Below are 15390 nucleotides of genomic sequence, written 5' to 3' on the forward strand. Positions count from 1 at the left end.
GAAATTCAATTACCTGATTCGCCTCTGGTATTAGCGTCGGGCACGGAAGATCTTCTCCGGTTACTCCAAATCCTCTCTTCTGCGGAGCCTCCGCAAGCACTCGTGGCACCACCACTTCCACCTCCGATAGAACCACAACTCCTGACCCTGTCCAACTGTTCTCTGGAGAAGCTCTTGGGATTGAACAACAGATCTCCGGCACTGCGACGTTTCGCGGCCATGGCCAACGCGTTAGCACTAGCACTGGCACCACCGACACTGTCCCCGGAACAAGCCAACAGGCTTAACTTCGTCCTCGAGTCTGCAGCCATCAACGCGGACTCGAAACTGCCTCTCCATGAGAACCTTTCATAGTCACTGGCCTCGCGTTCTTCGCCCTCCTGTCCTGTGGACGCAGCAGGGTGACTGTTGATCAGTAACAAAGGATCGTGCGATTTCGATCTGGGTAATTGCAAATGCGTGGAGGAAGGCGCGTTGGTAGAATCAGAAGTAGAATCGTCGTCTTCCGTGGTAGAAGCCGAGGACGGCGTGCGATGATGCTGAGAGTAACGTCTCCACGTGTGATGCTGTACAGCCGGCCCGCCTTCGGAAACCTCGTGCATCAGTGCTACTAGTCTACTGCCGATGTGGTGCATCACTTTGGCGATCAAAGGCGGACTGCTGTGCGGCGTCGAATTCGCGTCGGAACTGACACCGTCGCCAGCCATTTTTGTGAAACTCTGTACCAGTTTCTGATATACGAACGCTGTGTCCCTGCCCAGGCAAGGCTGCATTCCCGACGACCCAGTTTTGTCCTCCCTCTCCTTGTCGAGCAGATCGTCGCCAGACGTGGTGTCGAATTTGCTGATTATCTGCTGGCAGCTCTGCGAGATCTGTTCTTGCAACGCTGATCGACGTCCACCCGCCGCCCCTTCCAGATCGGAGCTGGTGTAATCGGAGCTGTCGTACGAATCGGACCACGTGTCCTCAGAACTGAGATACTCGACGATCTCCCGCACTTGCTCGTCCCGGATTCCTGGCACGGTCTTCATCAGCCGCGTCAGTTCGTTCTCGAAGTAGACTAATTGCGGCGGCTTCGTGCGATTCTGCGAGCACATCCGGGCTTTCGACGAGTAACCGGGCAATCTCGGACTGGGCGCGGGCGATGGACCGCTCGAATTGGCGCTCGTGTTCTGATTCTGCCCGTTGGAATTCGCCACCATGGTCTTGAAGAATTGTCTCATTTTTGACATCATCAGATTGGTTTCTTCGTCGCTGGACCAATTGTTGAAGCTGTCTTTTCTCGACAGCGAAGCGTTCGGTAAGTGAGGCAGCGTGCTGTGACCCAACGGGTGATCCATTTTATTGGTCGCGTTCCCTTTTTCACCGAGCAGACTTTCTGTGCGATTCGAGGCTTGACCATTCTCTCCGTTCTCGTTGTTCGAACGATCTTTTCTGTTCTCTTGGTTGATCTCGGTACCTTGAGCATCGTCTGGCAGTTTCTGGTGCTGGAGAAGATCGTCGCAACTGCCCACGAATCCGGAATCACGCGAGTGTTGTTTTGATCTTTGATTGTAATTCAGAGACTCGCCAGAATTCATTTGCATACTCCTCGCCGAATCGACCAACGACGTGGACGTTCCCGAATTATTGGCAGTCGTCGACGGAGAGGAGGAAGAGCCGAGGACCGATTCCGGTTGAGGAGTCTTCGCTCTTTCAGAGTCCTCCGAATTCATAGCCTCTGCTTCATTTTCCATCACCACTTCTCCTACGAATACCATTTCCCTGCTCGGTTCTGGAGTCTTGTTCCTGTCGTCCGGAACGCGCGGACTTTGCGTGCCCAGATTTCTCGGTTTCTTTTTCTTTCGTTTCACGGTGTCGAATTGTCCATCGGTTCCAAAAGCTGCCGTTTGTCCATCGTCCGCGCCGTCGGTCTCGGTGGACGAGCCTTCGGATTGCGTCTCTTGCGTGTCTTGATTCAAACTTAGATCCTGGAGGGAATTCTGCGAGCTCAAGTTCTGCGAGTTCTGCGACAGGGCCAAAAGATTGTCCAGAGATGAACTGTGAGATCTACCGGTTCCTCTCGCGCGAACTAACTTCTTCCTCCTCTGCGCCTCGGGACTGGGCCTCCCTTCGGAGTCGCTACCGACCGAACCGTCCGAGTCTCGCCTGTCCTGATCAAAACCCAGGAACTCCGATAAGAAATACTTTTCCAATCTCGAGGAGTTCAAGAATCCTTCGCCGGAGTTTGATCTCTCCTGACTCTGCCCGTTCCCCGGGGACTCGTCCTGTCCCAGGGATTCCAAGCCCTCTGAATAAATTGAAGAAGTCTCGGACAGACTGTCTACTTCGCGTGAGCCCAAGCTAGAGTTGTTCCCTTCCCCTCCCAGACCGAAGAAAAAGTATTTCTCCAATTCGGAGGCCGACGGTGGTCTCTGTTTCTTGGACGGACTTCCGGTGGCCAAGCTGGGTTCTGCTTCGCTCTCCTCGCACGATTCTTCGACGATGGTGTGCAAAGTGAAGTCGATGGCCTGCCTGTGATATCCTCGAAGCTCCTCTTCGCGATCTCCAAGATTATTCGCTTCATCTTCGGAGCTCTCCTCCGTGGCAGTCGTCCCTCCCGTCTCGTCCTCATCGTGCGAGACCTCCTCCACCCACGAGTCATCGTCTGCCAGACCCTCCTCCAGGATCACGAGACCAGCGGCCGCCGAATTGTCGTCGCTCGACTGCGACGAGGCACGTGCACGCGCGGTAGTGGCGGCGGTCTCGTTAGCCTGCCTCGCGTCCTCGTTATTTTCCACGCGATTTCCAGCGATCCTCGCCGCGTTTTTCACCGACACGTCGTCGCTTTCACTCGCACTACCGACGCTCAGCCCGCTATCGGCCTCCGCTTCGGAGTGATTCGCGGTCACGCTCGCCAAACGCTTGACCATCAACGGTTTCCTCGGACCCTGACCATTCTTACGGTGCGGCTGTTCGCTGACGGCCTCCAGCGCCAGCTGGAAGTATCCGGCCAGTCCCTGGTTCGCCGTGTGCACCTCGTCCGGCTGCAACAAGGTCGTCGTGTCCGACGTGATCACGCTCACCGGCTGGTACGACGCCTCCTGGGTGATCATCACGAGGCTCCTGTACTTGTTGAGATTATTGTTGTTGTTGTTTTGCACCGTCGATCGTTGCGATAGCTCTTTGACGGTCTGGTCCTTCCACGCGGCAGGAGGGAATCCATTCTCCTTTCCAGTGGACGGGCGTCGCTCGACTGAGCGAAACCGTGTCGATCCCTCTTCCTCCGTCCCCTCCTCGCAGGCGCAGTCACCACTATCCTCGGTACCACTACCACCTTCGCCACCTCCACTTCGACCTCCTTCCACCTGCTCGGGACTATCACCTCTCACCGTGAAACCGTCATGCGCACAGTCTCCTCTACCTGTGTTCTCCCGAGACCCGTCGGCGAACGCGTCGCCCACCACGTCAGCGCCCGCCGATTTCGATTCCCGACGATCCGGGTCGTCGTCTCCCTGGCCATCTTTAGCCGTGACGGATCGATCATCCTCCGTACCAATCGTCGAATCGATCGGCATTGAATCGGTCTCGGTACACGCGCTCGCGACACCGTTCGTGTCCCGCAATTGCTCAATGCCGGACTCATCATCGTTCTTCGCGATTCTCGCTACGTCATACCTCGATGTTTCTTCCTCTCTCAGCCTCGACGGTAGCTCGTGGTTCGTCGCGGAATTTTCAAAATAGGCCGACATACTGCCTGGCGTCACCTCATACTCGTGGAGCTCGTCGCTGCTCACCTCACTTCCGGTCGTGTTCGTCTCGTTGCTGGTGAAGCTGTCGGATCCCGAGAACCCGGTCACGTTCGAGCTCGAATTCAAATCAGACGGTGCGTCGTTGCGATCTACGCCCTCCTCGCTCGTTATCAGCGATAAACAGTTATCGATTCCGCGATTATCATTACCCGGCTCGCAATCGTTTCCGTGAATCTTCATTGGCGTCGACGCGTGAATACTTTCCAGGTTGGAGAAGTCCGTACTATTCGATACGTCCGCGGATATCTCTAAAGAGTCTGGGATTATGTTCGAATCCCATCCATCTGTCGACCGAGTCCGATCGTCCAGATCCACTGATTCGTCCGTCCTATCGAATTGTTTCTCTTCCATCGTTTCATTGCTCGCGTTATTAAAAGTGACCGGCTCGATGCTGTCTGGATCCAAAATTTTAATCGATTTCAGTTCTATCTGATTGTCCGAGCAGTCGTTGTCGCTGGCTATGTACATTTCTTCCGGCATCTCGCGTTGCTGAGAGGATAAAGAGATTCTTTTCTCGTTCTCCATGTTGTATTTTCTTCCACGGCCTTTTCTCCTTTCGCCCTTCTTATCGTTCGCTTCCTGCGCTCTCTCACCCAAATTCTCCCTGTTACCACCCATTCTCCTGTTATCCTCCTCGAAGCTCGAGTCTTCGCTGAGAAATCTCACGTACTGCAGAACTACAGGCTCCTCGTCGGGAAGAGCCGTTACTCTCTTCAACGTGATACCATTTTCGGCAGCAGAGTCGGAATCCTCGTCTTCGTCCCCGTTGTCCTCGATGTCGTTATCGCTGGTCAGAGAGTCGTCGTTGACGACGAAGACTCTCGAGAATCTGTGAGAAGACGAGTCGTCCTCGAGATCGCTGCTGTCAGCCGAGGATCTGCCAGAAGAACTACCAGAATCCTCGTGCTGGAACATCCTCTGCCCTCTCCTCTCGAAAGACACGCTCACTTCCTGGCAAGAAGCCTCCTCCTTCTTCCCCTCCTCATCGTTCACCTCGCTCTGTTGCGTCTTAGATTCTTCCTGTTTGATTCTCGACGGTTGCTCGACAATTTTTTGATCGACAGAGACAGAATCGGCCTCGTGGAAAGTCTCAACGGGCTTCGCTTCGTCGGTCTCGTCCTGATTGATCTGCAAGCTGGTCAATCGTTGTAGCGCCTCGTTCGAGCCGTACAACGGCGGCAGCAGTTGATCAGGTCTGAAGGTACAGGGATCGAAGACACCGGTTAACCTTGGGTCCAGCCTCGCGCCGTGCAGAGGCTGATTGAATCGTGGATGCCAGGCGAACCAGGGCGCGGCCGGGTCGCCCCTCAACCTCAGCGTTCCCGGTTCCACGTGGCCATCGTTGCTTCTGCTTATCATCGAGTTAGCTGCGGCCGCGAAGTCGCTCGTCCAAAGGGATGCTGGCACGGGCACTGGGTACGGAACCGGTACTGGGATCGGTACTGGCACGGGCAGCACGTTCGCTCCTCTCGAACCTCCGCAAGTCTATGAAATAAAATGATCTATAGATTAACGCACGTTTCGACTTGACAATATCGTTTCTGATCAACGTTTCGTATGATTAATGAGATACTGAATGTTCGTTTTGTAAATGCAAAGATAATTGCAATTTTTAATTGTATGGAGCTTTGCTTCTATCTACAGAGACGGTAAATTTATAGACAGAACGACACGTAGGTGCGTAGATAATCCTCCCACGTGTAGCATAAACTTTTCCTAAATTTTTATTTCGTCGAGAACCCACCTGACAGGCAGTGGGACCGCGTCCAGGACAGCAACTCCAATCCTGTCCACTGCTCGTATCCGTGCCCACGTTGTTAGTGCCAATTGTGACAGCCGGCAAGGGCAACGATCCGCTCTCGAAGTAGTCCCAGTCGCAGTCCTCTAGAGATTGCGTACGACTTCCCGCTCGAGGTAATCCGTTCAGGTACGAGGAACTGGAGCAACTGCTATCAGCGTCGTCTTCCTCGCGACCGGATGATGAATCAGAGCTGATGAATACCAATCGTCTGTAATCGACCAACGGCTGGTCCTGATTTCCGGTGGGACTCTGTTGTCCACCGTCCCGGCCGATCAGAGCTTGGAAGCTCTGAAGTTCCTCCGCGCAACAGGTTCTCGCGTGCGATCTTCCTCTTCGCCGGGAACCTGCGAAAAACACGATTCGACTGTCGAAAAATGGCTCCGATATGCTGATAAGAGAAGGAGAAGAATTATGATATCGTGGCTTATCAATATTGTGTTATCAATCAAACGTGGAATAATCAATAGAATTGTTCAGGCACTGAGAAGATATTACTAAAGAATGACAGTGTCCGTATAATCATTGGGACAGCGAATGAGGCTCAATGGGTTTTAAAACACAGTCGGTGATCGTTCATTTCGGTGGATTTAGGAAATAATTGAATAAAAGCTTTCTTATATTTGGCAAATGTTCAGCATTGACGAGTCTTTTGTTTTCTATTTCTTATTTCAGTGGCATTCTAAAGGTCGTAAAAAATTGCAGACTTTTTCGCGTTTCATTGACCCTGAAATAGGTAAGACGTTTATTGATTAGCGGTTGGAGGTAATTAATCGATCTCAGCCGAGCACATCGGGGTGCATCGACAAATTGCGATCCTAAGTAAATATTCCCCGAAGCTAATGAACATGTATACTCTTGAACCGCTAATGAGCCGCAAGCGAACTCGACTCATTAACGATTAAAACCTCCGAGCCAGGACGCGGAATGACTCACGGAGGCTATACTATTGCACAGATTATGCGAAATGAGCATGAATCCTAGAAGGTTACAAGTCGCATCAATTGAAACAACCTTCTCCCAATTAGAATATTTCTGATTTATAAAAAATATTAATTGAACATTTCACTGCGTCAATCCAAATTAATTTTTTAATTAATTTTCGTTTTTTATAACGAGTGAAGAGGTGATTCGTTTTCATTTAAGCTTGTCATATCAGATCGATTCCATGAGTCACTCCAGATCTTCCTGAATAAAAATTCCGGCGTCTTTGTTAGAACGCGTAACTCACGTAACGCTCGAGCTAATTTTCTTTTTTCCCTCGTCGATTTTTCCACGAAGATAAGAACGGTAAGACCGACGATGCAATGGCACAGCGCGGCGCCAAAACAACAGAAAGAATCGAAGCACGCACCGCGTCCGGTTTTTACGCGCCAGTGAATTATCTGGTCAATGGCACTGGGGCCCATTCGTTTGTCCACGTGCGATTCGGTGTGACTTTCTACGTTTCGGGCATCGGAACGTCTCGCGATCCACCACGGTAACTCAAGGGGGAAAAGAATGGTAAAGAAGACGGAGACGCAGTCGGACTTTAAACGGCTTAAATCGGTCGAAACGACTTCGAGCACGGCTGACACCGATTGAGAAACCCGCGGCTACGACACTTCGCATCAGGTGGAAATGTAAATGACCGTTTAAGGTGTACCAGCGAATCGTCGACTAAATTTAGAGCTACGCATTGTGTTGCTTCACTTTTCCTACTTACGACTGAGAATCAGAGTGCTAATCGTAAATGACTTTATCCAATTCACTCTAGAATTCATATGACAATTGATTATTCGTTTTTTACTCCTTTTTGTTACAAAGGAGCTGTTCTATCGACAAGAACACTGGCTTTGACTTTTGGTGAAGCATCGAAATTCCACTTTGGAACAGCGTAGCTACAAGTGAGGGAAACTTTGAGGAAATGCGATACTGGAAGTTGTGGGAGGATATCAAATTTAAGTTGACTCTACACTGTGACCAGCAATATAAAAATTTGAATAACAATTCAATCTTATATATTATAATTAGCTGTGTTATACGAGAAACTTCATATCACAAATATTCAATAAAATAGTTCACATAAATTTTTAAAAGCGCACTAATACGCGTACCAATAAATCGGAGCACGTTATCGTTGTTTACAGTCCCGCTTTAATCATCGTCTAGAGGCCTCGTTTCCCTTTCGACGAATGGGGTGTCGCGTTCGTGTGACGGAACCGCGTTCGCGGGTACTGGTACCGGAACCGGTGCAGCGGGGCATCGGAAATCCTGAAGGAACCGGCGAAGGTAAACGACACACCGTCGGAAGGGGAGCGATTCGCGTGGGCTACCGCCGGTGAACTGAACGAACGAGCGTCTGAGGCACACCTGAATCCCACAAGGATCGGTCACTACCTCGCTACCTTGCACGAAACACTATAGCGGCGTCTATAGTGTACATTATGACGTGTACATGCAACGGGCGTACAAAAGCGAACGACCATGAAGAGATAACAATGGCCACCTGACAGAAGGATTAATAATCAGCTTTATCGCATGATTCGACGTGTTTATGCAAAATGCAAAAATGTCTTCGAACGTTTGAATTCTTTTTATAAACGATGAAAACAATAAAGGGATCGTTCGTCGTGTGACTCGATTAATATTTAAATTTGTGCAGAAAATGGAACAGAAAGTTTAACTATAATATAATTCAGACGTGCAATTCGTAATAGCAATCAAGATATTAATTAATTTGCAAACGTCTTCATCAGAAGAATAATAAGATAGATCTGGATTTTTATAGAATGCCTGAAGAAGTCGAGTAGCGTTTGGAGAAACACCCTGTATAAGCGTCAGGTGAGCGGACTATAGAACGAAACAGGGAACGTTGTTATAGTATTATTTCTATGCTGTTTCCCTGGGCCCCGGTTCTCGGTTCGTCTCACCTGCTCGCACCGTCTGCTCCTCTACGCGTTACAAAACAAAAATTTGCCTCCGCCTCCGTCGAAAGAAACAATCGAGACGGAGTTTCCTCCGTGCTTGCCATTATCCGACGTGGCTGCTAATTAATTAGAGAATTATTAAGTGGGCGGCCGGTTCTCACGTTTCGACCAACGATACATCGTTGAATTATTATAATCTCTCTTAATTACTGCGATTTCCTATATGAGCATCGATCATTTTTAAACATTACATCAAAATTAACGGGAGTTATTTTTTATTCATCTAGTTTTATCTGCGTTGATAAAAATTATTGGAAGCTATAGAGAGACAGATCTCTCGAGACACGTAATCATCGTTCTTATGTGTGCCGTGATAGAAAAAGGGTGGAACGAAGGAAGTCGGAAGAAATTGTAACGAATGACTCGGAGTAACGAACAAAGCAGGAGGAGAAGGAGGAGGAGGTGCAAGTACCGCAGAATTAATTTGCGGTTTAATTCCCCTGCACGGTGCTCCACTTTTTCCCCCGACGTGAGACCGCTCACAAAATCTTCCAGATATATCCTACACTCTAGATTTCTCGAATTCTTCCATCGGTTCTACTTTTCTATCCGCTCCGTCCCTGTTCAGTTTATTTCTCAATAGGAATTCCCGGCACGATCCACCGTGGAGGGAGCCTCTCTTATATTTTCGTCGGACGTGGACGGGCCGGCTAGCCGAGCCACAGAAAGTAAAGGACGACGACGAACGCCGCGTAGAAGAGCAAAAAATACATGGAGACGAAGACCGTGATTAATAGCTGGCATATTCTTCTCACGTCCATGTTTCGCAGGATGCTCCCTCAGGATATCTCACGCGCCCGATTTGCATTCAACGCGATCCTCCTCGCTGCTCGCTTCTATCATGCGAAATTTCGTTCAACGGTATTTGTTACACGTCTCGTCCCCGGGTTCACCGCTTGCGAAACTGTCCGTCGGTCTCTTTATGAAACGTATACACTCCGATGTCGTCGTCGATTTCTGTACAATTTTCCATCACGTTGCCGGGTGCACTTGCAAAACTATCTCCTCAATACCGTCATCAATTTATACATTATAATTGCTAACACGATCTCGTCTGAATTTTATTCGACGATTTAGCAACAACGTGTTACTGATCGAGTCACGCCTGTCTATCTCGTGTTTATTTATTTGTTACATAGTTTTTTGGCACGCTCGTCGACACGGCACTGGGGACAACGTAACTTCTTATCGGCGAATTCGCTGTTTAAACTGCGATACGGCGGTGATAATACTGTGCGAGTCTCGCCGTTCACGGGTTTCACGGAGACCGACTGGTTTCATGCGGGCTAGTATGCCAATGGTTTCTTTAATCGATGGACTCACGCGTTTGAAATCGTGAAAAATTTAAACGTGGAGGTCGACGAACACCAAAATTACGGTCCCATTATTAGATTACAGGTTTTACACTTTTATAGAAAAATTGAAATATAGTCATATGAAATGCTTCAAGAATGAAAATAAATCCATTTTACTAAATTGACACTAGAAACATTTTACGTTAAATAAAAAGTTGCACTCTACCGCTGTAACCGGGTTACACAATTTTTATAATTCTAATTGACAAGGATCACAGTACTTCTTATAGAGCCGTTTCTACTTTCGTTAAATTCCTACGAAACAAATCTGAGAATCGCGGTATATCTCGTATGAGATCAGGACTCATTAAGACCAAGAATCCAGTAGCATATTCGCGAATTTAATCAGTTCCAGTTCGCGTTACATATTATTAATTTCTACAGTGTTGGAAGAGAGGCGTCGATATCTCATTTCCATTTAGTACATAACGCGAGCGCGTAAAAACGCGTGGAGACGGCCGCGAAAGCGAAATGTTACGCTCCTACGATAATTAGTACGTCTACGACTATTAGTTATGGCCATGCGTTTCTGAGCGGTTGGAATACAAACGCCGCTTATTGCCTTCTATATACACACCCTGACAGGTTGTACTCGTGACTCACGAAATCGATCGAAATTTGGTAAATTTATTCACCGCGACCACTTTCGATTCGCGCACGCGACTCGTGCTCGTGACTGATATTACAGCTCGCGTGCATCTCGTTCAACTATAATCTTTCTTTCGTTTTCAAGTTAAATTGTGCATAGAGATTTCTTAGGAGATTCTGTCTTTAAGACAAATATTATATTTACATCGCATTTACTTGGATAAAATACGAATAATTTAGTTATAATATGAAAAAATATGCAGAAAGTGGATCAGTAGAGGTTCGTTATGGCAGACGCTTTGAACAAAAGTCTGCGATCTAATTATAAATTGCAATTCGATGAAAGAAAATACCTTGTGCATCGAATTGGCGTCTTCTCCGAAGCATGGTCCTACCCTGGGAAGAAACGGGACCTGTCCTGGGATGATTGTCATCGTGGGGTTCGTCTTCGCCCGCGCTCGTTGCACTATCGCGTTGCACCACCTCGTCGCTTCCAATTGTCGACGGAATCGTGCCGCTTCCACCAAAGAACTTGACCTTCCTCGTCAGTTCCACGTATCCATACAGGCCAGTTTCGCTCAATCTAGTTTGCAAAATTAAAAAGACAGATCTACGTTTAGTGATATCTTTTACGATTCCTATTAATTTGTATTTTATGTTATTATTTAATTGATCGAAGATAAGATAGTGTGAACTGGCAAGTCACGTGCCGTCACGATGGAGTAATATTTCGCGGCACGTGCAAAAGCGCTTGATAGCGAGATTTTATAGCGTGATTTAAATTACGCGCACCTTACGCTCTCGCTGCCGCTGCTCTCGTATCTGGTGCTGCTGTTCGATTCCCTCCTGGTTCTCGTGATCGCGTCCCGTATCCTCTGGGACGCGGAGGAGGAATCTCCGGTTTTTCGAGGAAGCGCAGGGGTCGGCTCGCTCTCGCTCTCCCTCGGGCTATATCTAGATGACCTCGTGCTCAGTGGACTGGCTTCCGGTGATAAGTGCTGTAAAACGTAATACAACGTTGATGTAGATGAAACGTGTTGCCGTCTATTTGTAAGGGTCGTTAAATCTCGGTGTCGCATAAGTAGAGATACATTAACGGGTTTACGCGCAGGTCAAGAGTAGTTCGAGACCCGTTAGTTTTGCATCGTCCATTGTTCTCGTATCTCGAAATCTTGACCATAAAATTACTATACAATCGCTTGGCCAGATGGGACTAACTTTGTTTTCCTAGTCGTAAAATTAATGAGGGGAAAAACCAGTACTTAAAACATTGGGGATTTCTATACCGTATCAGAGGTATTAAAATTATGAAAACTCACGCTCGAGCAGCGTTTATTAGGCGTGTCGTCTGTGTCGTCAGGGTTGGAAAACTCCTCCTTAGAAAATTTCCGTCGCACCTAGAAGAATAAATGAATTTTTCATTCAATGAAATCGATTATCAAACGATTGTATACTGACCACTTGGAAATCGTCTGATTTCTTCCCAGGTCCGGGCTCCTTCCTCTCTAAGGCGGTAACATCGTTATCAGAATTCTCTATCAGACTCTCTTCCTTCATAGAGTCAGCGTTCTTATCGTTCTCCAACGCTTCCGCCTCTTCGATCATCGATCCCTCTTTGTTCCTCTCCTCGTTCTCTTCTTTCTTCACGCCCTCTCGCTCTTCCAACAGCTTCTCGTCGTTGACGACCACGTCGAGCATCTCGTCCCTCACTCGCTTCTTCTCATGCTGCTGCTCCTCCTCGCAATTCCTCTTCGAGGAATTTCCGCCATCCAGACTGGCCCTCGCCAGCTCCACCGTCGACTTCGGTTTCGACGTGGTCGTTACACCCACGCACTCCGGCTTCTCCTCTTTCACGGTTTGCTTTCCTTTTGCAGCGACCGAGCTATTCGCGTTCGGAATCGTGTCCCTGCCCACGTCCTCCCGGCTGTTGTCCCGCCGGAACAGTCGAATGCCGGTAGAACACTGACCAGTAGTGCCTCTGACCTCTTCCTTCGAGTCCCTCCGAGGTTTCGACAAACAACGTACGTCGTCTTTGCTGTCCTGTCGTTTCAATCGATCCTCCTTGCTCCTCGGCGATAACAGCTTCGGGATCAAACTGGGCAAGCTTATATCTTCGCGACTGCGACGCAGGTCGTCGGTACTTCCTCGGTACCTGAAACAATTGCGAAACACATGATCAATGAATCATACATAAACAGTGAATTCATTTGCATGTTTAACATATTCGACACATTTTCAACGATGCCTCTTACTTTTCCATTTTTTGCAATTTTTAAAGCTCCACTTCGATTCTCATGGTATTTTATACGTGACCGCTTGTTTATAAACACGTAAACTCGAATAATGCTTGAAATGTCGAATAATGGTGTCAGATTGAAATGTACAGAATGCGGAGTAAGCAGGTGTCGACATTCTGCACGAGTGCGTATCGCATTCCAGTTTGAACAAGAATTTTCGACAGTTTACTCATTTTATACTTACGAGCGAAGTTTCATTCATTCGATCATTTGCACGTATCACTGCAGATTTTAGAAGGAAATTTAATCAAAAGCTAAACGTATAATTTAATTAAGTTAAAGATAGAAGATTTTTTTAACTGACACCATAAATTTCATTACAGCATTAATATCCATGACTTTATGATATTGTAATGAATAAGATAAATACCTTTGAGGTATGAGAGAACGTTTGGGTGATTCCTGGGGGCTTCTGATGTCCTCGAATTCCTTGGAACTCCGCTTGAATATCGGGATATTCGATTTTCTCTCCCCATGCTTCGGTTGGCTGGATTTAATATCCGGCGATATGAACTTGGACAATATCTTCGGTGGCTTTATCAGTGAAATCCTTTGCGTGCTCGGCTCCTGGCTCTCAGTGTCCTCCTGCTCCTCGTTCTTCGTTTTATTACACCTCTTCGCTCTTATGGCATCCGATGGCACTTCCTCTTCCTGTTTGCTCGATTTCTCGGTTCGTTTCGTTCGTTCGTTGCCGTCGTTCACTCGCTGCGTCAACTTCTCGCTTGACTCGTTCCTCTCGCACGCATCCTCCCTCGCAGAATCGCTCCACGTGTCAGAAATCGACTCCTTTCGATCGCAGCTCGACGCTTCAAGCTTTGCAACTTCGTTTTTGTTAATAATCTCTCGATAGTCTTGATGCCGAAGTGGCAGACTCCGGTAGATTCGCAGCTCTGGCGATTTCCTCGCCGCGGACCAGCGTGTAGGTGGACCTGTACAGGAACGCAATAAATTCCAATATCATTTACATTTTTCAAATGGGTAAAACGTCAAGGCCTACCGAATCAAATATTCAACGTACCGTTGATAGTCCAAGCTCTTCGTATGCTGCGTTTCAGTAACTCTACAGGGGATGCTCCTTTCCCGTTTACAGATCTCGACAGTGAATCGTCGAACGTCCACTTATCGACGATATGCAATTCTCTGTAAACATGGAATAACGGACGGTTTCAATTTCTGGCGATGACCATTCGATATTTCGTTGTATACATTCTTGAATCACGTTATTGTACAATCAACGGCTATAGATTCTCGCTGCTTCATCAATCATAGAATTGTAAGATGAGATGCCGAAAGGAGTGACAGTGGGATTACTCACGCGATCTTGTAGCAGACGTTACAGATCCATTCGACGTCTTTGTTGTCGGTAGGGCTCCTGACCTCGATACGGCACTGCCTGCAAACTCTGTGCCTGCACCGAGCGCACGGTGCACCGGTGTTGTAAAATCTACCAAACGGTGCACCGCATCTGGTGCATTTGCGTCCTTGGTACGATAGTTCGCCAGACGCCTTCAGTAGTCCCCTCCTTCTCAGGTATTGCAGATCAGCTTTCAGTCTTCTGTAAAACAGCTTACGTTTTTTTCACGTTTTTACATCCCGGCCCGCCTACGATACGCGCAACGTTGTTTCAGTTTAAGTCACGTTATAATCTTTCACGGCCATCGACGTTACAATCAAACTCCATGTAACGATTCATATAATATTTGTATTCCAAATCAAACGTATATGACAGAATTTTTATTTTTTATGCATTTTTTTATTATTTTTATTTTTAAATGCACCAAATCCATAAGAAGAATCCAAGTAGTTTTTAGCAGAGGAAACATTTATAAAATTGACTTCTATCTATACAAAATGACATTTGATCAAGACATCCGATTTCGTAACCCGGCCCGGTTGCGAAAATAACCGCCGCGCCACGTTTGCATATCGTAGGGAATCGATCGAACCGTTTTGATAAGGAAAAATTGAGAACCGTCTCGCTGGGTCTGTCTAACTAATCATTATCGCTCGCCGTTTCGCCGATCATGCGAGAGTAATTAGCGGCTCCCGGGCGTTTATTATACGCGCTGTCAATAACGATCGACGCGCGATTGCTAGATCACTCATTGACCAGCGAAAATAAACGGTTTATGACAACCGTTCCTCTCAATGCTACCTACACTACCCGTCAAAAGTTTTCCTATTCCAATTTCAATTAGAAAATCATTAATTTTTGTTATCGATCTGAGATTCTGTTAGTAAAATCAATCAAAGATTTTGTTATTCGCGTTCTGTCGATGGTTTAATTTGATCAAAAGACGTTACGTTCAACAATTTTCTAATTCATGTAAAATTGATATTTGGCATGAAAAATTAATTTACATTCAGATTAACGTAACGTGTCCCCTTTTTCTCTGGATTGCTCCATTTGCTCCATTTCTAGTGATTCTAAGCTCTTGCACGGTAGTGTACTCACGCAACGAATGCACGTGTTGTTTCTTACGGTGGAAATCAGTTCCACTACGGTTCACCGTGTATCGCGTAAAAATGGTAACACATTTTTGCATTCGACACAGCTGAGAACGATCTCTCTATTAGATTCGACGTACAGCG

The 15390-nt window shown here is 47.4% G+C and overlaps 1 protein-coding gene across 4 annotated transcripts in view; it reads right to left on the reverse strand.

Annotated features, from left to right (window-relative positions):
• Positions 1–15390, reverse strand: part of LOC108630715 (uncharacterized) — a 35038-nt gene that overhangs the window by 10570 nt on the left and 9078 nt on the right. For 3 of the 4 annotated variants that reach the window (XM_018034160.2, XM_018034158.2, XM_026818268.1), the window contains exons 2-10: positions 14114–14353; positions 13817–13938; positions 13169–13727; positions 11960–12653; positions 11821–11898; positions 11294–11499; positions 10855–11084; positions 5536–5936; positions 14–5276 (exon numbers count right to left, since the gene is read on the reverse strand). In XM_018034160.2, coding sequence (XP_017889649.1) covers positions 14–5276; positions 5536–5936; positions 10855–11084; positions 11294–11499; positions 11821–11898; positions 11960–12653; positions 13169–13727; positions 13817–13938; positions 14114–14353 — 7793 coding nt within the window. The remainder of the gene's footprint in view (positions 1–13; positions 5277–5535; positions 5937–10854; positions 11085–11293; positions 11500–11820; positions 11899–11959; positions 12654–13168; positions 13728–13816; positions 13939–14113; positions 14354–15390) is intronic. The other variant, XM_026818267.1, reaches the window with a different exon arrangement.

This window comes from Ceratina calcarata, unplaced genomic scaffold, assembly GCF_001652005.2.
Source record: "Ceratina calcarata isolate Rehan_Ccalc_2016 unplaced genomic scaffold, ASM165200v1 scaffold78.2, whole genome shotgun sequence".
NCBI classification, from domain to species: Eukaryota; Metazoa; Arthropoda; class Insecta; order Hymenoptera; family Apidae; genus Ceratina; species Ceratina calcarata.